Source organism: Syngnathus typhle, linkage group LG12 (assembly GCF_033458585.1).
Source record: "Syngnathus typhle isolate RoL2023-S1 ecotype Sweden linkage group LG12, RoL_Styp_1.0, whole genome shotgun sequence".
NCBI classification, from domain to species: Eukaryota; Metazoa; Chordata; class Actinopteri; order Syngnathiformes; family Syngnathidae; genus Syngnathus; species Syngnathus typhle.
In genome coordinates this window covers 7,295,404-7,323,397 of record NC_083749.1, presented here as the reverse complement: position 1 = coordinate 7,323,397, position 27,994 = coordinate 7,295,404, and the positions used below count along the sequence as shown (strand labels likewise).

The following is a 27,994-nucleotide window of genomic DNA, read 5'->3' as shown; positions in this document are numbered from 1 at the left end:
GTGACAGACAGAACAAGAACATTCTTTTCCACAGAAACCATCTTTTTCCAATTTTGTTTGACATTTTTCTTTGGTAGAGTGCCATTTGATTTTTCTGATGTAAAATACGTGCTTTGGCTCAACAAAGGTTGAGAGACACTGAATTCCAATGTTCAATGAACTTAACGTTTGTTTGTGTGGGAGGAAGCTTGAAGAAAACAGACATCAATTCAAACCACTCAACTCAGATCTGTGGTTGTGCTAACCTCCCTGCCACTCTCCTGTCTCGGCCAGTAATATTGTTTTCTATCATTGTAAAAAGGAATTTGCCTCCCATTTTTATGATATAACGATACAACGGAAAACAGTATATAAAGAGAGGAGTTAATGTCGTTTAAGCGTGAGCGGTTTTCGTCGAGGAGGTAAAACCATGGAACCAAATGTGAGCAGCACATTCTGTGCTAGCAGTAAACGGGGGTGGTCTTGATCAGAGCCAAAGTTACGCATTCAGGCTGGGCCATCTGGGAGCTGCTGCTACTGATGTACAAATCATGCCCAGGAAAAGAGGACAACCACCACTGAGCAGACATTTACAATTTGAATAAAATAACATGGTCATTATTGATCCCTAGTGGGGACATTCAAATGTACATATCTGAAACATAATCTCATATTGAAGGTACGTCTCTTTTACTCATGCACTTACCTCTTTTGTCAAAAGAATGTGTGTGTTCATCCTCCTTGATATCCGTGTGTCCTCCGTAGCCAATACCGACTCCGTAGTCATCCTGGATCGTCCCGTCGCTCACTTTCTTGTGCAGCTGGTTGGGAGTGGAGTTCAGCGAGCGAACCACCGGGTCGTCATCGTCGCAGTCATAATCGTCCAGGATGGGTGTCTCTCGGATGGGCACTCCGATGACGGAGCCGCCGTGCTGGTGGGTGCTCCGCGAGCCCCGGTAACTGTCCCGGCCTTGGGGTCCCAGCAGTACCGAGGGGATGTAGTGGATTTCGTGAGTGGCCTCTGTACTGGCGCTCTTCTGGGGGACCCTGCGACGCTTGCACCATCGATGGCGGGTGTAGAGGACCAAGGTGAAGAGGAGAATGAGCAGGAGCAGGGCAATGAGGCCTCCCTGTGAAAACAATAAAATTGAATACCCAGAATGAATCAGCTTTATTATATTGAGGATAGCGCATTTTGTATAGTTTAAGCTATTTCAGGATGTTTTACAGTACTGGTATCCACTTCATTCTATATCGTAAATACACATATTGCGTTGATTCAGCACTTTTCACCAGCTCTTGCTCAAAATCTAATCTATTAATGAGAAATGTGCTCATTGGTTTGCAGTGCCGGTGTGCCTTGCAGTCATTGCTAATGCATATTTGTCCTACGCAGCAAGCTGCCTATATTTATTCAGTCACACACACAAACACACACACATACACATCCTGGGAGTTTTAGCCTGTTACTCTCTTTTTTTTCCCTGAACCTATTCTAATAATCAAAGTAAATTCCTGCGGAGAACCACATGTCGAAACGCTCCATTCAATATGTCTACCATCGCAAAAAAAAAAAAAAAGAAATTGTCTCCCACGCACTTTATGGATAATAAAGGAAATACACATTGTCACTTGTTGACAAAGTTACATTTTGTGTTTACCTTTTATCGAATTACAGTTTAGGATATTAAAAAATATAGAAGTAATACACACCAAACTTGATTCAGCAATGTGTCCAAATCTAAAGGTGACATGTTTGAAATGGGAGAGTAAATGCAGTGTCAGCATTTGGGTGGCACTGTAGAGAATATACAGGACATGCATGGACTAGTGCGTGTGCACGAAGAGAATGGTAAATAAAAACCCACTTTGGGAGGTCATTCCTCACCAAATTTAAAATGTAATCTTTATGAGGAAAAACAACACCACCTCCCTTCCCACTTCCAAATCATGCGCATGTGGATGTCCATAAATCACACTATGCCTATAGGGGAGGCGGCTCTTGGACGACTGATGGCACAGACAAACGCGTCCATTAATCTTTTTGTGGATGGCTACTTTGAAGAAAAAGCCGCACAACTCGCCCCTAAGTCACACTTCCATATGTTTTGAAGAGCAACAACACACAATTATGGAAATGTTGCAATAGCAGCTGCATGCTAATGAAGTGTCGTAGAGAAAATTTTACAAAGAAATACATTTTAAACACATCAAAGTAAAACCGTGTGTTAGTTCCAAGAACTAGAGTGGAAATATGAATTGTGACGAATGGAAGGCGTTAAGTAAGATGCAGCGCTTGCAAGCTGCCGACTAATTTTAGCCGTCACTCTGTCTGAGAGCAGATGAGTAATGAGCTTTGGGCTTGCTCATAACTTACTTCAGGCGCAATTTCCTGTTCAGCCTTCAATTTATTTATTTTACACCTTTATTCTTCCAAGACTCCTTTGTCAAAGAAAGAATTAAGGACCTACTGGTTTGTTTATCCTAAACTTCCTTCACGCCCCCCACCCCACTCCTGCAGTTTTATAACCACTTGGTAATATGAATTTGGATATACTTGTGTTATATCATGAATAAACTGAATATTTTGGTGACTTTGATGACTTTAAGATATTGGTAACCATCTTTTTTTAAATTGGAGCAGCGTCTTGGCAACCAATTAATACAAAGTGCTAGATGAATTACAATACATTAAATTACACTGAATTATCAGTTGGACTTAATATTATGGATCAAAATATATATTTTTTAATTAATCAGAGATAGCTTTATGTACATAATTTTTTTTCTAGCACGTTAGGTTTTTAAGCTATTATTTAAGTTTGACCTATAAAAACGTGCACACTAATGATTTTACAATTGCATTATAATTCATAGAATTATGATGTTTCAGTAAAATAAAAAATCCACCTTTCGCTAAACCACACTCTCATTCATAAATAATACTAAATATATATCTTACTCTATGACACCCTTGGGTCGAAAAATATCATGAACATCATCAATAGCAATATAAACTCATTTCAGGTTTTATTTATTTTAATTGTAATCCTGATCTTTATGAGTCTATGTAGAAATGGTCATCACTGATTGGAAAGAATTGTTATTTTGTTGTCTCTTCACATTGTGTCATTTTCCACACGCTTCATGTTGGGGGATTTTGCTCAAGCTCTGTTGGCAACAGCAGTAAGCGATCGATGTGTGTTGATAGAACACCAGAAGAGGAAGCAGCAGGACGGCTACTTGCAAACACTCTTGTCACACTTTAATTCACACCATGGGACCGTATTGCTTTGTTACAGAAGAGCTACGAGTAAACAAGCAACGGTCGAGCCACAGCCATGGTCGCATTGTGTCATCTTTGTGTTAGAGTAAGCGCATTTCAAAAATTGGAGAATATGGTGGTGAATGGTTATCAATACAGAACTTGTCCACGATGTCTGCAATTTATCTAGTGTCTCTAATCTATAATACAACACAGCGTGGCACAATTTGGAAATAGAAATCAACTTCCAGAACAAATATTTCTCGAATTGGAATCAATGTTTTATATTATGAAATGCCTGCAAGTTGTATAAAAAACATCAGTGTTAATTTCAGATTTTCCTTGGCTGTTTTGTGACACATTTTTCCAATAGAAAAGGGCTGTTACAATAAAAAGAATGTTGAGATGAGAAGACTATCCACTGGAACATGTTCTTAAAGCAGTACTTCTCAATTATTTTTATTATACAATTTCAAAATGTGATTTGATTATTCAATTAATTGATTGAATAATCGATAGAATAACTGATTTTTTCAATAGTGACAGCCTGATTAATAGTTATCTGATATTTGAATCGAGCAGGCAACAATGTGGGAATAAGGCCAAAATCGGCACGATGTAAAAAAAAAGAAAAAAGAGATTGATCAACAATAGCAGTTAATGCTGATTATCTTAAGTTGGTTCCAAAAGCAATCTACTTGATTGTAGAAAACAGTTCGATCAAACTTTTAACAGTATAATAGCTCTAAATCCTCTAATAATGATATTGATGCTAGCCTATCCTTCCTTAATTGCTCTTTCTTTATTGACCTCTGCTGGAGAAAACTTTGAATTTTTATATGCTTAGCTGTGATATGCCTTCATGATCCAAATCCTCTTCTATATGCAGCAATTCTCGTCAAAACACAACACATGCTCTGTGGTTTGGTTACCATCTGTGCACAATGGAAACTACCAGCCAGCATCTGCCCTCCTGCTTTAGAGGCAGATTCAACTGGCATCATTACCTCCACCAAGGAGGTTCTGTCTATTTCTTTGTTTTTGTTCTGAGTTCCACTTTTTGAACACATTTCTATCTGTCTTTTTTATTTTGTCAAGGATAAAGAAAACCCCAATCTTGCTATCCTGCTAGAACTGATTTGACCCAACATTTATGACGAGGCATGATTTTTTTTCACCAAACCAGATTGGAGTTCAATGTATAAATATTGATGTGCTCTGTGATTGACTGGTGAGCAATGCAGGATACAGCTTGCCAGTAGCCAGATGGGATCTGTTCTAGCATTCTACCAACAATAACCAGGATGACTAAAGGATCAAATGTTCTAGAAAATGTTTGGATGAAAAAGAAGTGTCCACTTTCATTTTAGCAGTGCAACTGGAACATTCCTTTTTGTAGAATAGAGCTTCCTATAGGCAGTAACGCATCAACATCAAGCACAGTGCTGTTTTCATTTTATCCTCAATGTGCATAGCCAGCCTCTATGACAAACGATGGTGTCAAACTCAAGGCCCGGGGGCCAGATACGGCCCGCCACATCATTCTATGAGGCCCGCGAAAACAAATTGTGCATCAAATTCATGCGTCATTACGAGAATTGCAAATTATCTTCACTTTTAATATATATTTTTTAATATTTGACCAGTTTGTACTCGTCTGATTTGAAAATGAGTTATTTGTCAGTTTGTTTTACTTTTACTGTATATAATATTAAGTTGACAGTCATAATAGCCCTCTGAAAAAAGCTATGATTACAATGCGGCCCGTGAAAAATATTAGTTTGACACCCCTGCTCTATGACATGGACCTGTGCTGTCGCAGCATCGGTTGGTCGTCGCCATTCTGGGGTTAAGGGATAAAATTTCAATAACAGAATATGAGTCCTTTTAAATTTCAGTGAAAATGGGTATGACCAAATTTTAGCAGGTACATTGTACACTGTGTGACAAGTACCTGGCTCAGCACCAAAACTGTCACCCTACAAATTGTCCAACTCTGACCCCTTAAATATGTCATATAGAATATATACACAACCTTCCGTTCTTGTTCAGCTTTAAATGTGTTTCCACAGTATCTCACAGCGGTATGTTGGAGTGACAGGTGCCTCAGCGTCTGCTCTCATCTCTGTGTCCAATGACAAGCCTTGGCTCTCTGGCCGAGTGTTTCCACTCTGCCAAATCACCTTGGGGAAAGCAAGTCTGTCCATCACCTGGACCCAGGAGGGGGGAAAAAAAGACCATTGTGGGAATGGGTCTTAGCATCCCCTTTGGCCAGCTTGCTCAGCTATTAAAAAATGGAATGCAAACCAAAAGAGGTTATATTGTTTGCTGATGTATTACATCGCCATTTGTGAGGGATTTTTTTTCTTTATGGAAGTCAAACGATCTATCCTAGAGGGACAACTAGGCTGATCCATGCAAATCGCTGGAGAAATTACACTGAACTAAAAGCCAGCGCCTAATCACAAAATCTGATTATGGCAGAACACAAAAAAAACCCTGAATGAAAATCCCCTCCATCTTAACTCCACAGCAACCTTTCCATTTTGTTCCAATCACCAGAAGGAACTAATGCACATTTTCATCATCTCTCCCTTTCGCCATCTCCCTAAGCCCTTATCAGCTATTACTTCATCTTTCACACACCACACCGCTCCCTATCGAAAGAGTCTAAAGATGTGAGGTCAGATAATGCCGTCTTGAGGCCTCGTCCTTGTGAATTACAACAGGGAATTAGGCCTGATAAGTGTGGCTGTGTCTTTGTGTGTGTGATAGAAGTGAGCAGCAAAGAGTCAATGCCACACAAAATGTCTGCATCAAGGCATCCAGACTTTTAAGACCACTATAAAAAATGGACCAGACATTTAACACTGCACTGTACACCAGGGGTGTCAAACTCATTTTTTTCGCGGTCCGCATTGTAGTCATAGCTTCTTTCGGAGGGCCATTATGACTGTCAACCCAAATAAATGTATGAGCACCTCATATTATACATACAGTAAAAGCTACATAACAAGCTGACAAATAACTCATTTTCAAATCAGACGAGCAAAAACTGGCCTAATATTCAAAATAAAAATATATTATTAAAAGTGAAGAAAATTTGCAATTCTAGTATTGAATTGATGCACAATTTGTCTTCGCGGGCCACATAAAATGATGTGGTGGGCCGTATCTGGCCCCCGGGCCTTGACTTTGACACCTGTGACGTACACAATTAAACCATATAAGAGACTGGTTTGGTAGGTGGTTCTGTTTTAGTTAGTAGCTAGGTCAAACCAGCCTCCACACATTACTCTTTAATGTCTGTGTGTCAATTATAGTATCAGTGACTTGAGATAATAATTGTTTCTCCATGGGGAACTTGTGAAAGCCATCTATTTTGGGAATGGCACATATTTGAACAAGGCACGCGGCAACATATTGAGACAGAGCATCCATTACAGAAAGGGCCATTATTTGAGGAAATACGACATCAACGTCATATGCACTTAAGCCACGCTTCAATGAAAATAATTAAAATTGCCAATGTGTGAAATATTGATGTTGGAAAACTATAAATTGCATATAGAATTTGCCATCAGTATTTCTCTTTTACACAAATACAATTTTAATGGTTGTATTTTTCCATTAAAAAAGAATCATTAATCCCAATTGCAGTTCAACTATCATATTTCTTTCCAGTGTGCGTTTAAATTAATAGAAATTAAGATGAGGAAGAATAGTTATAGCACAGGATGAGCACTTACAGAGAGTAAACTGCTGTATGTGGATGGCATTCAGAGTGAGTTCGTTCATGAGAAGCCTTGACATTTTGATAATACATTGCATTTGTTTGTTTGCCTGTTGTCATGGAGCATGGTTAAATGTTCATAGTAAAATGGCAATCCATGATATTTTCCATCAGTAATGAAGCAAACATCGTTGTCACATTTCGGTTTACATTTTATTTAGAAAAGGGAACAAATTGTATAAATGCACACGCATACACATTACTGTTGGACATCTATCATGTTTAACAGCTTGTATTTTATATTTGTTTGAGTCTTTCGAGCGTCTTAGAGTCTCCAGAAAAGCGCTATTTAAATCTGATGCAATATCATTTTTATTTCCACAGACCAGACATCATCATCATCATCTGCAGACAACCAGTAACGAATGGGGCCCATTATATAAAGGCTAAAGAAAAGGAGCCCTTGAATGGAGCTTTGTGGCACACCGAGGTTGTAACATAAAATGGAGTTTTTGTGATGCACTCAGACACAAGTCCATCTACTTCAGGTAGTGAAGTCTCAGTTTAGTTTTGTTGCATACCTGCTGTACATTAACAATAAAGGCATTCTATTCTATTCTATTCTATTCTATTCTATTCTGTTTATGAGTGAGTGTACCAAAAATATTTCACGGGTCGAAATACAAAGCTGAAATGACACCCCCTGACACAAACTAATGACACACACTAATTGAGATGTAGCAGATGACTCTCCTCTGGCAGTGATGCAACACCCTGCCAGCATTCAGTAGTCCTGAGCTGCTGATACATGGATGTTGAGTTACATTGTTGCCATTTTGAGCTAGTAGTAGTAGTAGTAGTAGTAGTAGTAGTAGTAGTAGTACTAGTAGTAGTAGTAGTAGTAGTAGTCGTCGTCGTCGTCGTCGTCGTAGTAGTGGTCCTTGTTTGTATATAGACGTATACCCTGCTATTGACTTTTGACGAGTCCTGGGTGGCAAGTCTTGATCATAACTGCACCGCATCAGCATCGTTGGGGGTAACAATAATGCCAAAAAACAAACATTGTGTGCAGAAAAAGATCTCTGATTGCGGTAACTGCCAGTGCGCTTGTCGGTGACATTTCACAGAAAGCCATGATTAGAAGGGCAAAGTCAATATTTATAGCGGTGTCACAACGGGCCAATGCTCCAGCATGTTGATAACAAGGCAATAAGAGAGTCTGGACAATGAGCCCCTTGGGGTGACTTTGATTGAGAAAAGAAAAGGCCAGCTTTTGTTATTGCAACAATACCAAATCTGGAGGATGAAGAAATGCACTCACCTTAAAAGGCAGGAGTGCATTGGCACAAGATTAACAATTTGAGCCCGTGATAGACTTTCTTTGTGATGACTTTGAAAGTGATTTCTAGAATTGGTTCTTGCTTTTTGTTCGTGATCCGCAGCATACTCTGGGTGAAGCCACATTGGGCTGACCTTTAAGCATTACAGCATCCATTTAAGGCAACTGGCTTCTTATCTTCTCAACGCTTAAATTGGCACGGACAATATAGCAAAGTTGGCAGCTGATCAGATAATGTTTGTGAAGCAGCATTTGGCTCTTTGCCCGGGATCATTTCTCGAATCACTCACAGTAATAGTAAACAATTGTATATTTGCGGTTTATGGGATGGCTCAGGGTTTAACAGATCTTTAACTGGTCTCCTTACTGTGTAAGGAAGTATACTGAGTGACTCATTTTCAGAGTGTCCAATGATACCTTTTTCATAACCGACTGAACCAATCAAAGGCAAATCGAGCCAAGCCACGCAAGCAAATTTACATTTCAAGACCGTTGGAAATGAGGTAAATGATGTATTATAATGTTTTTGTTTTGCTACATGCAACTTGTTGACACAGGTCGAAATGAAGCCCCCAAATCCAAATGAAAGCAAACAGATGTTCCCATTTGGCATTGTCTGCCATTGTTAGCACATCAGGGAGGGGATAACAACACATTTTTAAATAGATGTTCTTTGCAAATTTCTTTTTTATCACTACTCTGCAAGGCGTGCTTAAGTAAAAGGCACTAATTGAGATGAATTAATAGTGAAAAACAGTATTGAATGAGATTATTGCCTGGCATATTTTGACAGTTTGTACGACATGGCTTTGCTATCTTCCTCTTCCAATATGCATTCAAACATAATCCTATCAATTAATGGAGCATATTTTTTCAATGTTTCTTAATCTTTAATGAGCTGAAGCACATTTTCATAAAATAAATCTCACAGCACACCATAAAAAAAAAAAACTAAAAAAGTATATTTGATGAAATAATGATCATCTCATTTTAGTATACTCAAACATTTACTTTCTCAGAGTGAAACTCTGTCCTCTTTAATTGGTCACACTGACTAAACTTGCAGGGATTGAAGAAAGACACACTCGGAGATCTTAAATAATAATTTTTAGGCCAATTAAGGGAAACTGAATAATTTAAAACATATGCACCACAGCTATGTGGTTGGGAGTCACTACTCTAAGAGACAGCGGGACCCAGTTGCCTAGTTGTGTCATTGGGTAAAAAAATTTTTTTTAAATTTAAAAAATCCCCTTCATTTTCGCATCAACTAAAAATGGGCAGTAACTTTCATTAGTCATACTGATCATGCATGGACGATTAGGAGCACAGTTCTGCATTTGAATTGTTATTAATCAAAATGCACATAAACTATCTCTCTGTATCTCTCTCCCTGATTAATTGCAGTGTGGGTTGTAAACAAATAATACAAATAATTTTGTGTTGTGCAGCGACGGAATCTTTCTTGTGGTCCCTTCGGATTGTTGCACAAGGTTGATGTTGCAGTCTGTTCTTGTAATGTCACAACACAATAGTCCTTATACAATAAATCATAAAATGTTTCTAATGTTTCTTCATATTCTGCAGTATGAGTGAATAAACACCTCCGGACACAATTTGTAGGAACACATAATGTAATGTTAATATACGATATTTCACAATCACATCTTCCCAGAGACCATATTGCTTACTGAAATAATTGTTTTGTTTTCATTTCCCTATTGCAGCAATTAAGGGCGCATAAACTCATGACTGAAAACAGAGACGGAATCTGTGCCGTGTTGCCGAAAGGACATGAGGCAAACAGGCAATACAATTAACGTGACTAAATAGTGCAACTATGCATCGGCATTTTTTACATTTGCCCAAGTTGTTATGGAAATGTGCTAATTAGCTTTCTACCACATTGAGTAATTATACGTCAATACTAATTTAAACGCAACACGTATACAGTCAACTGTTGAATGACGCAATGCAGTATTATGGCCAAACTAAAAGGAAATTTGAAAATAATGCACTACAAGAATAAAGATGTAATGTTACATGCCAAAATGTCAGGATAATAATGAAAAGAAAATTGTGTGATCTTTGAAACTTATTTGTTAAAAGTATTTACATGTCACGTTCATTTAGTGCTTTTTTGCAATACTGTACCTTTAGTACTTATATTATATATGAACACAAATGTAGATAGGAAAGGTTTTAGCTCCACACTGAAGACAAAACTAAAATAGACAATAAGAATTTAGCTGTATTCCACAGTCAGTTGCACACCAGATTTAACGATTTTTAGTACCTAAAAAGACAAGTTTTCTTTGAAGATGAAATGTGAAACGTTTAATGATTATAAGGAAATCTTTCTTTAAGATGGTGTGTGAATTTTTAAATTAACTTGTTGAAAACATTGTTCTCTAACTGTTTGTTTCATTTTGAAGTGTTGTCTGAAAATTGTTTTGTTTTCCTTGTCAAATTATGATTTTATTGTATTTGTAAAATTGTTTCCTCTTTTCAGAAAGTCTTAAAAGGAAAAACAATTGTGATGAAAATGACAATTCTGACTTCTGGATTATAATTGATTTGCTATTGCTTCTGCTATTTGAAGCCTTTATTTGTCTAGTCATTTTTAAACGACTATGTGTGCAAAACAATTCCAGTCAGGAAATTTAAGTAAGTTTTTTAACAACTTTTTGAATTTCTTGCATTGTGGGAAATTGTCTGACAGAGATCCAGTGTACAACTAGAATAGAAATTGCATGAGAAGGCAAAAATAGTTGAATAAATGCTACAGAACGAAGTTTAAAGTTCGAACGGGTTGAATCAGTCAAATAATATAGGAATTAGAAGGGAAAAAACAAATTTGTGAATATTAAAGTTGACAAAAAGGACAAAAATAGAAAGAGGAAAAAATTTGAAAAATAAAAATAATATAGTGCATGATGTAGAATAATATAAGTGTACATAACGCCTTCACACAAAATATTGGAAGGATGCAGTTTCACAGAAAACAAACAGAAAATGGGTCAGGTATTAAATTGATGTTATTGCTGCAGCATCAGCTGTCCCTGAGGACTAAAAAAGCTTATCCCACATTTTTTTACCTCCAAGTCCCAATAGTGTGCGCAAGCTTTTTTATAAGAATGGCTGAGTCTCTTCACAAAGATGGCGTTGGAACTTTTTATCAATACTGTTCTTGTGAAATGTTGAGTTTCTTCCCTTAACATGCTGAATCAAAATGTTATGGCCTGATTGTTTTATTTATTGAGTGCATCAATATCCACTGTACATTGTTTTGCACATCCACATGTTGAAGGATTTGTTGTTTTGTTTCTCTGTTCTATATACACTGTTGCTTTGGGTCACTCTGAGTTTGTGAAGGAAAACATTAATCCATAAGTGATGATTTTGCAGCTCCCCATCCGTGCTTGTTTATAAGTGTATATTCCACAGTTGTGGGTGGGGTATTTTTAAGAAGCAGTCCCAGCTCATATATATATATATATATATATCTAATCTATATATCTAATATATATACGCTAATCAGCGTTGCTACAGACACAATCTCCCCTCCCTCCAAATCCGAGTCCACAGCCCTGATATATATATATATATATTGTGTCTGTAGCAACGCTGATTAGCTAAAGAATGTAGTGTGGTGTATATTAGCACTTCATTGTCGGCCCGTGACCCCCGTAGTTTGTTCTCTTTCCTCAACCAGCTGTTCGTCTCCCATTGTTGGTTGACTCGTCCGCGAGTGAGTTCCTGTAGAACAATGCAACTAAACCTTTGCTAGACTTTATCTACTTAGTAAATTAACACACAATAACAATAAGTAACATGTCCTAAACACTTAAACAAACGTTGAGTAATATATGGGATAACTTGTACGCAACTACTTCAAACTGTATTTAACGCTTGACAAAGAAAAACAGTTCTGACCAACAACAATCTATGAACCAAATCAGAACACTTCATTGTTGGTGAAGGCCTCTTACAGGAACAAAAGCACACACACATAACAAAAGGACAGTAAGCACTCAGAGACATATGTCTGACAGAGAACAAAAGACATCTCTGTCTCTAAAGAGGAAGAATTTAAATAACAAGAAAGTCATAACATGTAAATGAAAAGGCTTCACTTAAATTATTCCAACAATCAGGGAAAATGATAGCTATCCGACGTCCAATTGGAACGTCGCCTCACTTTTACGTCCGCCCTCTCAGCAAGAGATCCTATATAAGTTGAACCAGCCAGTGTGAAAGCAGTTGCGTTTGTTCTGCATGCTATTTTGTCCCTCGGATAAACATGGCATCCAGAAAGAGTCATGTGTGGACGTATTTTGATGTGCAAGAAGAGAAGGCCGTGTGCATCGTAAACGATACATGTAATGCTTGTTTATCGATGGGTTCTGCTGGCGCAAATCAGCAGGCCAACCTGAAGCGCCATCTCAAGAGGAAGCACCCAGAGGCATTCGTGAAGGTAAGCTTTTGATAAATGGATTACAATTTATTTCCGGTATAATACTGTGTTGAGATTACTATAGTCGAACATAACAAAAATTCATGAATTCAAACTCAAATCTGTCCAAAGGTGGAAGAGGAGAACAGAAAGCCAAAAATGACGGCGACGCCTGGTCCATCGGAGATGGCTCATACATTGATGATGAAGTAAGTATAGTCTGAAATGTTTTTTTACATTTTTACAAATGATGACAAATGTATCGATCAAAACTCAAAACGAAAATTATAGATACATTATTACTTTAGCCATTTCGCATGATTTTATTTTTTTCTCAGGTTTGTGACAGCAAAAGTGACGCGCAAGACGATCCAATACAAGATGGACCGTGAGGAGTTTCAGAAGGCGGTCATTTCTCTGATTGTTCATGATGGCCTCTCGCTCGTCACATTCCAGCAGTCGGCTATGTGGACACTGCTAGGGCCTGCTGCTAATCAGCTCTCTGTCAGCCTAGACAGAGATCAGATCCGCCACATGGTGGTGGCTGAGGCCGAGAGGTTGAAGGAGGAAATCAAGTCGGAGCTGAGCCAGGAATGCGTATTCATCAAGGCAGACGCCGCCACCAGGCTCATGCGGAACTACATGGGCATCAACGTCCAGTACTTCCGCGACGGGGAGATTAGAATCAAGACTCTTGCCATCAAGGACACCGACAGGGGGCATGACAGTGAGGCGGTCAAGAATGTCATCAACGCCGTCATCAAGGATTTTGACCTGCATGTCCTCTCCATCGTCGTCGATAACTCAGCGACCATGAGCAAAGGCGTGCGGCTCATCAATGAGGACGACGAAGATGCTGATGATACTAAAAACGAAATGGATGAGGACAAGGGGGGCATCAATCTGGACGAGCTCCAGCTTGAGAAATTCGCTGGGATTCAGGATGCCGACTTTCGAATGATTCATCACATGCGCTGTGGTATTCACACGCTGCAACTGGCAATTCGTGACGGATTGAAGGCGGAGCATGTCATGAAACTACTGGATAAAGTCCGACGGGTGGTGAAGCGACTGCGGACCCCCAATCTGCTTCCTGTCCTCCGTCGTCGAGGACGTCTTCTCCCTGTCGTCGATGTGCCCACCCGTTGGGGAAGCACCTACCTCATGACAAAACGGCTCCTTCAACTACAAGAGCATGTCCAGGACTTGGCGGCTGCTTCTCCGGAACTTTTCCTTAACGACTCAGAATGGAAAAAGCTTGAGACCTTGGCCACGATCCTCAAGATGCTATACGATGTCACGGTCAAGCTCCAGTCGGTCTCAATCACCCCCGGCAGCTTTCTCAGGGAGTGGTCGGCCTTGAAGGCAGCGTTGCGCAAGCAGCCCCCTCTGGCTTCACCAATCGCCAACTCAATGGAGCAACGAGAGGACAAGCTCTTTGACAATGATTTTTTTCTGGCAGCCGTCTTCGTCGATGCGCGTTACCGCATTCTCCTCAGCGAAGAGCAGATGGAGCGGGCCAAGAATGGCCTCCGTGCCGTTGTGAGGCGAATCCGGTCTCGTACCCACCAACACTTGGAGGGGCCGTCGATGGAGGCCGAGGTTGATGGCTCCACATCGACGAAGGAGGATGAGTTTGAAAAAGAACTTGACAGCATTGAGCGCCGCCAGCGTTTGTCGGCCGCCACCTCGCCAACCGACATAGATGAAGAAATTGGGACAATGTTGGCACTTGGTCGAATGAAAGAGAGCCCATTTGTTACAGCTGATCGTTATCCCTCCGGCCTCAAGGCAGCAACTCGGACACTAACAGCAATGCCAATCAGCCAAGTCAGCGTAGAGCGCCTGTTTTCCGGGCTCAAGTTTATCATGTCGGATCAGCGCGGCGCGATGAAGGCTGACTTGGTTGAGGCGATTTTGTTCTTAAGAACAAACTCAAGTCGTTGAATTGAAACTTGAAAGTATCTGTTTATTGTACCGTATTTTCCGGCATATAAGGCGCACCGGACTATAAGGCGCACCTTCAATGAATGGCCCATTTTAAAACTTTATCCTTATATAAGGCGCACCGGACTATAAGGCGCACCATTAATGCATCATGTCAGATTTCTAATCATTCTCCATTTTATCTTTTTTATTTCAACTTCAGATGGAACAAATTACTTTACTAAAAATAATGATCCATAGTCTTTTTGAGTCATGATTCATAGTCTTCAGCGGGCCACTTATGATTGATTTCATGACACAATACTTCGGGCCAGTTTGAATTTAGGAATTTGGTCCATATATAAGGCGCACCGGACTATAAGGCGCACTGTTGGTTTTTGAGAAAATTTTAGGTTTTTAGGTGCGCCTTATAGGGCGGAAAATACGGTATTTGTTTATATGTTTAATAAAGACAAAGCCATCACAAAACTATTTAGATTTTGATCTAAATTAGCCTTGAATAAAGACTAAGCAGTCACATGAATTAACAGAAAAAATGGACAGCCGGACTCGGACTCGTGGTCAAGAGGCCGGACTCGGACTCGGTGCAAAAATCCGACCGAGTCCACAGCCCTGATATATATATATATATATACATGATGCCCTCTAGAGAAATTTGAGCTGTTTATCGGTACGTTTAACATGACGAAAAGGATAAAAAACAAACAGCCATACAAGCCCAACAACTTGTGCTACACATTCTTTATGCTGAGTTATTGAAACGCGGGGTTGTTAAAACAATCTAATAGGTTTAGAGTCAGTAAACACAGTGGAAGAAAGTCAAGGACCCTGTTACCACTTAATGTGTTCTTCATTTCCAGAGTATTAACACAAATATAGTACCATGCACTAATCAACGCAAAATTCACATCTCTGCAGTATGTGTCAAGTTACTTTTTGACACTGCAATGTCCAGTTGGTCTTGCTGTGTGTAAAGCTTCTCTCTGTTTCTCCATCCCTCCCCCAATGGGAGCCGAGCTACTGCGAAAGCGACATGGTCCTTGAACCCATATTAGTGCACCGTGTGATGAATGCCGTCTAAACTCGGGAATCGCAGCAGCTGCGAATGGGAAAATATGGGATGCGTGCCAGCAAGCATGTGTAGCATGTAGTTCCATCTCGCCCGCCCTTGTTTTCATGATAATTATGAGGAAAACCAAAATAACACAACATGAAGAAAATCTTGACTTATGCACATGGTGTCATTCAGCGTGAGGTGAACAATGCTCTGCAACAAGACGAGTGTCCTCCTTGTGGACTAATGAATGAAATTAGGCTCTCGCTGCTGCCCCAAGTGTACTATTGTCCTCATATGAATGCTCAGTGGGAGGGAAAATACCTGCACCGTAAAATGACACAGCTGCCGCATGGAAAGCCTGGCTCGTTATCATATAAATATTCCAAACAAAGCCAAATTCCTATTCAATTTGAAGGTTATGCCCATAAAATCAAAATTAACGGCAAGTCCCACAACACAACAACACATTCCACAAATATGGTGGATATTTGCGACATGCTACGGAGTGCTGTGATTTCAAAGCTAGAAATGTGGGGACTGCAGATTTCTTGCGACAGTTTAAGGAATCTTACTAAATTCTGAGAGGAAAAACATATGGAACACATGAACATGAAAGCAGGACGATGACACAGATGGCTCTCGAGAATCGGAAACGAGAGGACAAATCGTCTCTTTCAAAATAGTCACTGTGACTTCCAAGAGGAACCAAAGGAGAAAGTGTTCCTGCAATGAGGCACATTTGGTGTCCCAGTAGATGAGAGGGCCACAGTAATGTCACACATTGTAGTGAAAAAAGGAGAGCACATTAGATGCTGCTTTGCATTAGAAAAGTAAAGAGGATCTGAGATGTACTTTCATCAGTTCATCACATTCAAGAACTTGACAAAGAGGAAATAAATTTGAAGTGATAGGAGGAATGCTTTTCAGAAGGAATTTTTTGAATAAATGAATTTATTTTCCATATAGGTTAGGGACCTTGAATTAAATTACAGAGCGGTCTAGTTTCTACGTTTTTTACATGGCAAAGTTGCAAACTCAAGAGCCAATCAAAATGACACATTTATTTCTCTTTATTTTCACAACTAAGGAGCAGTCTGAACTTTATTTGGGTACGGACCAATTTAAGTTGGTACCGATTCAATTGTGTATTAGAACAGCATTAGGATAAAACAAACTGTTCCCAGTCATCACTGGTTGAACGATTCGGAAAGCAACTATGCACAGCTATGACCGCTGTGAGTGTTGACGAGAAATCGTCGAGAGTTGCGCTAGCTAAGTGAAGGTGACTGCGTTTGGGGCCATCACTCAAGCAAAAAGCCTTCTCTGCAAGCGGATGATTAAACCCAATAGCAATTTAACAAGCACGAGCGAGATTGATGGCATAAACAATAGCGCGTCATTGTCACGGAGCCTTTACAAGAGCTGCAAAAACTTTAATCGTAACTCATATAACGCTACTTAAGCAGTATAAATAATGACCCCGCCGGGCCATTTAAAGTAACCGAGCAATAGTAGCTATGCATATGACAACCACAACATATCACTGATAGATTGCCCAGTCATGACAATTGTGAAGGTCAAAGGGAATTTATTTATGGGAAAAATAAATAACACCGTAGGAACTAATATCTCTAAATATTCTGAGCAGAAGGATATTGCCAATGTAGTTCCCAATGCATGACTGTAAGTCAATTTTCAATTTGTTCAATTGATATAATTCTCTCTATCACCCAACAATATATGCAATGCGTAAATCTTGTGTTGTATATTTTTCTGATCTTAACGTATGTATCAAATTGAAATAAAATATGACAAATAAACATGATGGTCTCCATGGGTTGTTTCAGAGGTATGAACACAAGTAAACCAAGGTAAGAGCAAATTCCTTGTTACTTTTCAATTTTCTATTTCTGCTCAATTTGGGCACTGCGACATTGTTTGGAGAAGAGCAATGGAAGAATGAAATGTGGTCAAATTTACACAAATCCACGGTTTTGTTATTTTTGAAAGGTTAATTGATGAAAAAGTTCATCTTTAATAGCCAAAAGTTGGCAAAACCTGAATTGCCAACCCGCCACTACAAAACCTCAGCTCACTTAAAAAAGAATTACCTGCTTTACGTTTTTTTTTTGTAGCTTTCGTATTCCTTTATGACATTTATTCCAACTCAATCTCTAGCCGCGTATTAATCTTTTGATGACAAACCTTAATTTTTTCATAAAACAGCAAAAATAAAAGAAGAGTGCTTTCACTGATCCAGTTTGGCGAGAAGTGAAGCAGCGTAGTAGCAGCAGCAGCAAACCTTTTAATCCTGACTAAGATATTAGAGAAGAAAACATTCATTATTTGTCAAAGCTTAAAGCTTAATAGCATATTGAGCCACTGACTTGATCCACTTAACCTTCCATGCCTGAAAATTAAAGCTTCCCTCGAACAAGAGGCACATTAATGTGCTATATTAGAACAATAAGCGCAAATCACATGTCCAATAATTCTTCATGTAGACGCTTTAGTGTCAGACTCAAGGAAGAGGCCAGTGTGCACTTTTAATTAAACGTATGGTGCAATAAACTGCGTGTGTACAGAGGTGACTGAAACAATTAAAACTGGGGGCAATTAAAAAAGTAGCACGCCGAACATTCATCTCTTCAGTCCGCTGATTCCAGTTTTCCACTTCCTGGATGACCGGATGGCTATACATCACCCGTGACTGTTTAATTATAAGAAGGCCATTTCGGCCGTGTTGGATGCGCTTGGCTGAGAATAGTTTCTCATTCTCACATACTGCGCACGCTCAGGAGTAAAACACGATTTGCTGCCTAGGTCTGGATGGAACAAATGAGAGAGGATGATTTAAAAACTGGTACCTTTTGTTCAGGGCTGGGTGACTTAAAACACATAGTTAGCCATAGTTCTCCCAATGATTCCTCCGACTAAAACGTGAACGCTGGGAAGGTCGAGGCATGTTTGCATCCACGGTACAAAAAGAAAATGTGAAATCAATATTGTTAATTTCAATCAGAATTTACTTGTACGTTTGTTACCGGCGGCCATGGCAGACACATTTCAAGCTGTGGAAGAAAAAAAAATACTGGAATTCTCGACTATGTACGTTCGTTTGGATTACCGACTTCTCCACTAAATAGGCATTTATACTGGCAAGGATTATTATATCATTATTTTTCACCAGGCTATGACAAGCAAAAAACACATTGGTTCCATTTTTTAAAGAATTCTAGGAATATCACTTCAGATTCACAAGGTTATGACTCATGCAGGAGAATTGGCAATGTTCAGCTTTGTTTACACATTTGTTTTTCCCTTCAAAAACTTTCAGAGCAGTGGAAATTATGGAAGTTTATCTGTGCCATCGGATTTTGAATTCGAATTTGTAGCACTGAATTTTTTTACATCCAATTTTTAACACTGAATTTTTTTTTGCATCTAAATCAGACTTTGAATTTTAAAAGCCATCGAATTTCTAGCACTGAATTTTTTTTTCCTAAGACATTTTTTTCAATGTCTCAAAAAATTCAGTGTCAAAAAATTCAATGTCTTAAAAAATTCAGTGTAAAAAAATTCGACATCTCAAAAAATTCAATGTAAAAAAATTCAATGTCTAAAAAAATTCAGTGTAAAAAAATTCGATGTCTCCAAAAATTCAGTGTAAAAATATTCAGCGCGGACATCCGGGGTATCCAAGGGAGAAGCAATCGATCCCTGTATAGAATCATCCAACGTTCAGCCAATCAAGTTACGCTCCATTGGTCATGTGACGTCGAAACAGGAACGTCGTGAAGTTCAAGTTCATTACAGTATTACAGTATTAACTGTTACTGTTACCCTTGAACTTCACGACGTTCCTGTTTCGACGTCACATGACCAATGGAGCGTAACTTGATTGGCTGAACGTTGGATGATTTGATACAGGGACCGATTACTTCTCCCTTGGTTACCCCGGATGTCCGGGCTGAATATTTTTACACTGAATTTTTGGAGACATCGAATTTTTTTACACTGAATTTTTTTAGACATTGAATTTTTTTACATTGAATTTTTTGAGATGTCGAATTTTTTTACACTGAATTTATTAAGACATTGAATTTTTTGACACTGAATTTTTTGAGACATTGAAAAAAATGTCTTAGGAAAAAAAAATTCAGTGCTAGAAATTCGATGGCTTTTAAAATTCAAAGTCTGATTTAGATGCAAAAAAAAAATCAGTGTTAAAAATTGGATGTAAAAAAATTCAGTGCTACAAATTCGAATTCAAAATCCGATGGCACAGATAAACTTCCATAGGAAATCCTCAAATATCCTTGGCCAAAGAAAACAGACCAATAGTCTTATATCAAGTGCCACTTCTAAAATCTAAATAGTAAGAATAAATGTAGAAAAAAGAATAGAAGAGACATTTGTGAGTAGTAGCACTCGAGCGATGAAATAGTTGTGCACAAATACAGCATGGCAAGTAGCAAAAGACATTAGTTACCAACAACAAACTAGAAGTTGGTCAGTCTGACATGGGTCAAAACTTATAAAAGGGTATTGCTGTGAAAACAAAAGTGTGTTACAAGCAGACAATACTTTGGAAAGTCGGTTCTACCGAAAAAAGTGTATTCAATATCCTGAACAAAAAAATCTTGTTATTCAGTGTTAGCATTGAGGAAATACGACTGAGTAATTCAAAGTCTTGGCCCCCTAAGAAGATATTATAAAAAGGAAGGCTATTCCAGAGTGCCACAATTCCAATGCAAGAATAAGGGCTGAAAGCCATTAAAGAATCACATGGAGGCAGACGCAATGGTAAAGTGTGGCTGTTTGGTCAAGCAGCCCGAAGGTGTCCTCTGGCTATTCGAGTGAACATCATTATGTCTGCTACTGTCAGTTCAGGGCCAGACTGCAGTGTGAGGACTCTATTCTTTGAGGCAGTCAACTGTCAGTCCAGCAATCTTTCCCCTCAACTCTCTTCCTTTCACTCCTACCTTCCTCCTGTTCCTCACACTTTTGTCCCACCTCCCACATGTCACACTACAGGGCCAACCTGAACATTGAGCAAAGTGACAACATGTGCCATCAGGTAGCAGGTTGTGACAATTTGATTTGTGCCCAAGTTGACATACAGGGGATTGGTGACTAAGACAAAAATGCATTTACTTTGGAAAGCAATGATCAGCATTTTTGGCTCTGTTCCAACATGTTCCATAAACCAAAGCAAGAATTGAATCATTATTATTTATAATTTGCATAATAATAGAGTATTCTAATCATCATTACTTGCAGCTCTAAATCCATCGTTAGGGAATTCACTTTAAGCATCTCAATAACTGTTAATCATTTCAAGTACCGTATTTTCCGGACTATAAGGCGCACCGGACTATAAGGCGCACATTCAATGAATGGTCCATTTTAAAACTTTGTCTTTATATAAGGCGCACCGGACTATAAGGCGCACCATTAATGCATCATGTCAGATTTACAACTCAAATCATCCTCCATTTTATCTTTTTTACTTCAACTTCAGACACAACAAATTACTTTATAATCACAAAATAATGATCCATAGTCTTTTTGATTCATGATTCATAGTCTTGAGTGGGCCACTTATGATTGACTTCATGACACAATGCTTCGGGCCAGTTTAAATTTAGGAATTTAGTCCATATATAAGACGCACCGGACTATAAGGCCCACTGTCGCCTTTTGAGAAAATGTTAGGTTTTTAGGTGCGCCTTATAGTCCGGAAAATACGGTAAAACGTTTTACGAAATATTGACAACTCAATTATCCATATGAGAAATGTTAACAAGTTCTGTAGTAGTAGATGACTTTGAGTCTTTCTACTGATTCAATTTTGTTATACCTCCTGGTCCTTTCTTTTCTTACCCCGGAATAAATGAAGTACTACAGTAAAGGTATTGGTACCTTTTTCCTACTTACCATAACGGATATGTGCAGCAGATGCATGTGTTCGTGCATGATGTGAACTGGCTCCCGCGCCGAGGCCTGCGTGGTCTGGGCCACCGCCTCCGATTCCATCAAGGACACGTGGAAATAAAGTGTCCCGTTCTCCAGCCACTGCTGCTTCCAGTGAACCTTGGAAATGTCTTCCCCCCTCCCTGACATCTCTGAGAACATAACAAAAAACAAGAGAAGGCATTTAGAAATTGACATTCATCTGGTCTCAGAGGCACACAAGGGTAGTTTGCTGATGTGGCGTGGGCTTTTCTTATACTATGTTCTAACTCAGAACATTGTCAACGTCAGCAGAAGAACCTATGAATAAGCTGATTTGAACTGTCATAACGCTGGTTCAGGAGGAATTAACATCAAGTTCTGCCATGCAGTAAATTTGCATGCTGAGAAAGATGCTGTAATCGGTATTAGAAAGAGATTTGTCGACATTTGAGTAAATCGAAAAATTATATGTATATATATATATATAGTCCAAAATTATTCATTGCCCTAGGGTAGAATATTATTTGGCTTGACTTTTGGCCTATCTGAGTTGCAAATAGACGAGTTATGCCCAAAATTATTCATACCCCTGAGGTATGAATAATTTCGGGCTTGACCGTATATATATATAAAATGGAGGAATCACACTTCTCTTCATATCACACCTGATGTTGCTGTCATTGGGGTGAAGAATATTCCTCTAATGGGAAGACAATCGCCATATCAAGCTCAATTAATTGCTTGTCTGCAGCAGTTGCAGGCACGTCATCTCTGCAGCAGTGTTGCTGTCTTATCTGAATTAATCACTGTGCAATTAAAGTCAATATAAAAATGCATTAGCGTTGGTCTGGCGTCTGCAAATTATGAAGACCTCAGTAAAGAACTGTAACCTTTTAATATGGAAATCAAGAGATACTTGTGGATGTCACTGCCAAAATAGTACTAGGGCATGTGTCTTGTTTGAAAAGGGTTAGTGGATTTTGTCTTGATAAGGAGTGAACATTGACATACGCGTTGATACTCAAGGTCAAATGTCACTTTTACCTTGACGCTTTGACCTGTGGATGCCGCATAATGTATAAAGTTGAATTTAACACAGTGCGCTTTTACGCATGTCATGCACTCCCCTCTCTAGAGCACATTATGTGGGTTTTCTCATTTTTTTCACTTCAGCCAGGTAATAACAAACCATTGAATCATTTGTCATGTACCGTATTTTCCGCACTATAAGGCGCACCGGATTATAAGGCGCACCTTCAATGAATGGCCCATTTTAAAACGTTGTCCATATGTAAGGCGCACCGGATTATAAAGCGCATAGAATAAATAACTCGACGTTGCTCAAACATTAATGCAATCACAATATAGTAACACTCGAAATAGTGAAAACAATAACAATATATCAATAACTCAAAGTTGCTCAAACGTTAATATCACACAACACAAAATAAACACGTAAATCTTACTTTAATAAATTAGTCCTCATCCACGAATCCACATTGGGACATATATAAGGCGCACCGATTTTCTGTCGGCTTTTGAGAAAATTGGAGGTTTTTAGGTGCACCTTATAGTACGGGAAATACGGTAGTCAGAATCATGGCAAAGGCAGGATCACTTGCTAATCTCAAGATTTCTGAAAGGGCAAGGAGGTAAAATAGGAGCAGTAAGCAGGGCCTCAGGATGGGGGACGCACGATGAGGCAGTGCGCGATTCGGTATTTTGTCATGCAAGTGACAAGGGAGCAGACATCTGTGACATCCATCAGCGGGGCAGGTGGCAAATGACAAATGTCGCTGAATGCGGCCGGTTATTAACCTACTGACTCTCGGCTATAGCATCAGGGGAGACTAAGCCGAGCTCTGCCTTGAGGCGCGTGAAGCAGGGTGCACGGTGGGAGTCAGTCATGTCAGAAAATGACCAAGCCTATCTTTAACAATCAAAAAGTCAATTGTGTGGATTAACGGCGTCTTGAAGCAAGTGAGGCAAAAAAATGGCTGCATCTTCTCAGCCCAACACTGAAATGAAAATATGAGATCTGAATTGATTCGAAAAACTAATAAACACTAGCAACAGTAATATATACAGTATATATATCGATATTTTTTTTTCAAGAGTCATTTAAATTCTTTGAAGCATGTTTATTAAACAACTATGCAACACTGCTTGTGCATAACAGCAATACATGCACAAAAGTGTGGCGTTCAATTTCCAGGGTCAATTTAATAAATATTCAAAACGTTGTCTTTTACAAGTACCGTTACAGGGAGTTTAAATGATAATATCTCCAAAGGCAGAAACTTTCCACGTCTATTCCACAATCTCCATTCCTGGAGCAACACAGAGGAGCAACATGGAAAAAAAAACATGGAAAATATCGGGTTTTACAGGCCGTGTAAATCGGGTTTGTGATACTACCTCTTTCTTCTTTGGGTAGATTTCATACCCTATCGTCTGTCAATTATATAGAATAGCGTCACCTTGAAAAATGTTTACGTTCACAGGGACTTTAAAATGGGCTTAATAGGTAAACGATATTTAGGTCAAGTCCAGCTTGCTTCTCTAATCTTATATTTTAATTGGCAAATTTAAAATTTACAGTACGTCCAAAACCAGAGAAGTTGGATTCCTAGCCTCAAATAAAAACAATATTAAAAGCAGTATGGATTTCCTGGATGGTTACTTCAGAAATAAATCACTTTTTATTTCATGTAATGCTTAGAAGTTTCACTTTTCTACCACTGTAATAAACCTGCTAGACCCTCCCAACTTATGCTGACTACAGCATATGATAAAATTCTGTGGCCTGTGAAGATCTTAAAACCCGAAACCCCCACCGGCAAAGCTGCTACGTTCAATTGGCGGGACTGACAACACACCGATGGGTCTTTCGCCCACCCCACATTAAATTAAGCACTTTATGCCAGTCAGATGTACCCATGTCTAATAACTTTAACACTCTTGTCAAATCTGCTGCAGAATATTGCTCGGCCGGGTTTTAAGAACTTGTCACGTTGATCCAAATTAAAAATAATTAACTTGTAAAAAAGGAGATTCTAATATGTCAAATGCAGCGAGCCTAATTCAGTAAGCCTAGTTTCTTGCTTTGTATTATCTAGTTTTATATATGGAGTTGGCAGGAGAGCTGTGGTGCTATTTAAAGACAAAATAGGTGTGAGGGTGTCCTTGTATTTCTGAGCCCTGTCACTAGGCTCCGAGCCAGACATCACTGGGATGAAAGGCGCGTGTGGCCTTTAGCCCTGCTTGAAATTCATTAGCAGATCATTGTTAAGGTGCATATGTGCATTGCTGGGTGTGCGTGTGTAAAACAGATCAAGCCCAAGGACAAGCCACAGGAATACATTAGTGAACTTTTCTCAGAATACTTGGTTGGTGTGTCAGTCATTGATAATTCATGGATTGTCAGTAAAGGAAATCATCTGAGCAGAAAGTGGCATGCCAAAAAGTCAGGAGATCTGGGTTAGAATCTCAAAAACCCCATGTTTGTGTCGAAAACTCACAGACTGATACAAATCCACTGAAAATATGTGTCATGAAAAGTCTGCAGGTATCAGTAGAAATCTACTGAAGTGGATCTGGAACTTGTACTAATGGGCAGGCTACTTTAAAGAAGCATGTTGAAGAAAATGGGTTCCAAAAATTCCTGCCTAGCTACAAAAACAGATATTAATTAATCATTAATTAGATAATCATTCATTAAAGTACATAAGCATAGAATTATATTCACACATTAAATTAATAAAAGAAATAAATAAGTATATAATAATACCTACACACCAAAATCAATAAAAATGATATACCTAGAATTTGTTTTTATATGTGAAGTGGTAAATGTTTTTATAATAACTTCATGATCTGATATGTATTTTTGTGCAGTTTGAAATAACAAATGTTTTTTGGCATATTGCCTGAATAGCTTAATAACCTTTTAAACTGTTCAATTCATGCCTGATGTTTATCTAAATTATGGATGCTTTATTATAGCTTATGTTTTGCCAAATGCTTGATGTGACGTTTTATGTTGCCTAACGTTAGACGCCAGCCTTGGATTATTGGAGAATGTTCTGGACAGAGGGAAATGTTTTGCCTAACATGAAAAGATATGGTTGGAAGAACAATTAATTGAGAATGTGACAAAAGTAAATAAGTGGATGGAATGTGAAAAGAATAAACAAATGCATGGTATGTGGTAAGTAAAAGCTTGGCACAGAAGATAGACAAAAATAGTCAAGAAACATCAACGGATAAATGCAACATGATCACAAGTTCACGACACGGCTAACAGTTTATGTCATACGCAAAAGTTCATGTAATTCCGTACAAAATGACAGGATGATGAAATGATGTGCGACAGAAGGTGGAGTGGATGTATGCAGAAGGTCGGTTGTGCAACAATGGAGGAGAAATGTTTACAGGAAGTATACTTAGAGATAAAACCAGCAGAGGTACCAGAGGGATAGCAGCAAGAGAAGAACAGCCAAGAACCCGGCTAAAGGATAATCGTCAAGGCTGAAAGACTGGAAGCAGGTGGATGGAAAAACAACAACCCCCACCAAGTCAACGCTTCTTTGGAAATGGTTCATTTGACCAAGTGAGTGTTAATCAGTGTTACTGTCCAGCGATCATGTTTGTGTCACCACACACAGAGGTGAGCCCCCGTAGATCAAATCAAAACAGATTATTTCAAATGTAAATCACAGCACCGTTATGATGACTGTAGCTGTTTTTGATTGGTGCTTTCAAAGTCCAATTTTCCATCAGTATCAGAAACGCCTGCATATCGGCATAAGTCAGTCCAAAAAAGTGTTTTACTGTCTTCATCACTTGGCAGCCCCAAAATGAGAGCAATCTTTTCCAAAAAAAAAAAAACTAACAAAATAAAAATACCTCCTAACTTTGATAAAAAAATATAAAAAATGACGATGGCTGACGTAATTTTCTGTGTCACTGTTCTGACCTAAATGTGCTTTTTTTTTTCAAACTCTTCAAAATAAAGTCTACAGCTGTGCGGGTTCGAAATTTCTGCTCAATTGTAAACAGCTTTGTCTGTGGGTGTGCATCTCCTCCCACGTGCATCAAAATACCACATCACAGATGGTGGCATTAAAAAAACAACACACAAAAACAAAGGCAAAATAACAAATGTGCATTATTTGTGCGCTTACACAAAGGACCAAAACAAGCAGTTTTGGGCCACAATATCCAATTTAGCACTCTCTTTACTCAAATTGCAATCGTACTAACATGTTAGTATTTCATTTAGGCCAAAAGTATTTTAATTCCATATTACTTTCAAATGATTACAAGACATTTTGTAAAATGTGCATGGTTTCTGCCTATAGGCACTTTTTTCTAAACAATTTGCTGCATCTTGCTGTGAGCATAAAAAAATGGCTTGTCGTGATCTTATCTAATTCTTTTTACAAACTTTATCTCACTACACAATCTAAATTCCTTGTTGATCAATATGCTTAATATACTCACAATATCATGTTAGTATATAACACAAATTTATCAAGTTCTTATTTTAAATTGTACCAGACAAGATGGAATGATAAAATCCTTATTGATCTGCCAAAGTAATTACTGTATGCATTTGCCCAGTTTAATTTTAAATTGGATCTCACTACTTTGGATGATATTAAATCCTAATTGAGCTGCCAAAGCACTTTCTGTATTCGAGTTGTCTTCTTGCTATATATTTATATTTCATCACAAATTGCATAAGAAAATGTATATTAAAAGTGACAAGCATTATTTGGTTTGGTAATTGTTTTCCTTATTTTGAAAATGTTTATAGGATTAAAGGAAAGCAAAAAAGGAAAAAAGAAAGAAAGGAAAAAAATTGAAAAAAGAAAAACAAAAGAAAAAAACATTCCCATTATGCTCTGAACCTGAAAAAGACTTAAAAGTAAAGAATAGAGAGCGTAGTAAGATGCGGTGAGGGATTATAAGATCAGCTTCTCAAATTTGAGTTATGCTCACAAAATGTGTTTGACTCAGCAATATCTCCAGTGCCCACACTGAGGACTTAGCTACACTAAGAAGGCTTTATGAAAGATTGTGTCAAAGCTTTTTTACATCTATTCCTTCTTCGCCTGTTTCAAAGGACAATGGAAGCGGTTGCTTCATGTGTTTTTGGCTCGGCTATTTTAAGAACAAATAGCAAAAACCATTTTAATCAAATTGGTATGGGACTGTATCCTCTATGGTTCAATAAGAAATTGTTTCAACTGTTA

General features: G+C 38.6%; 1 protein-coding gene across 1 annotated transcript in view; it reads right to left on the bottom strand.

Moving 5' to 3' along the window:
- LOC133163558 (astrotactin-2-like) overlaps positions 1-27,994 on the bottom strand; it is a 155,025-nt gene that overhangs the window by 103,004 nt on the left and 24,027 nt on the right. The window contains exons 2-3 of the mRNA XM_061293591.1: positions 21,717-21,904; positions 686-1,109 (exon numbers count right to left, since the gene is read on the bottom strand). Of these exons, the coding sequence (XP_061149575.1) occupies positions 686-1,109; positions 21,717-21,904 (612 nt within the window). The remainder of the gene's footprint in view (positions 1-685; positions 1,110-21,716; positions 21,905-27,994) is intronic.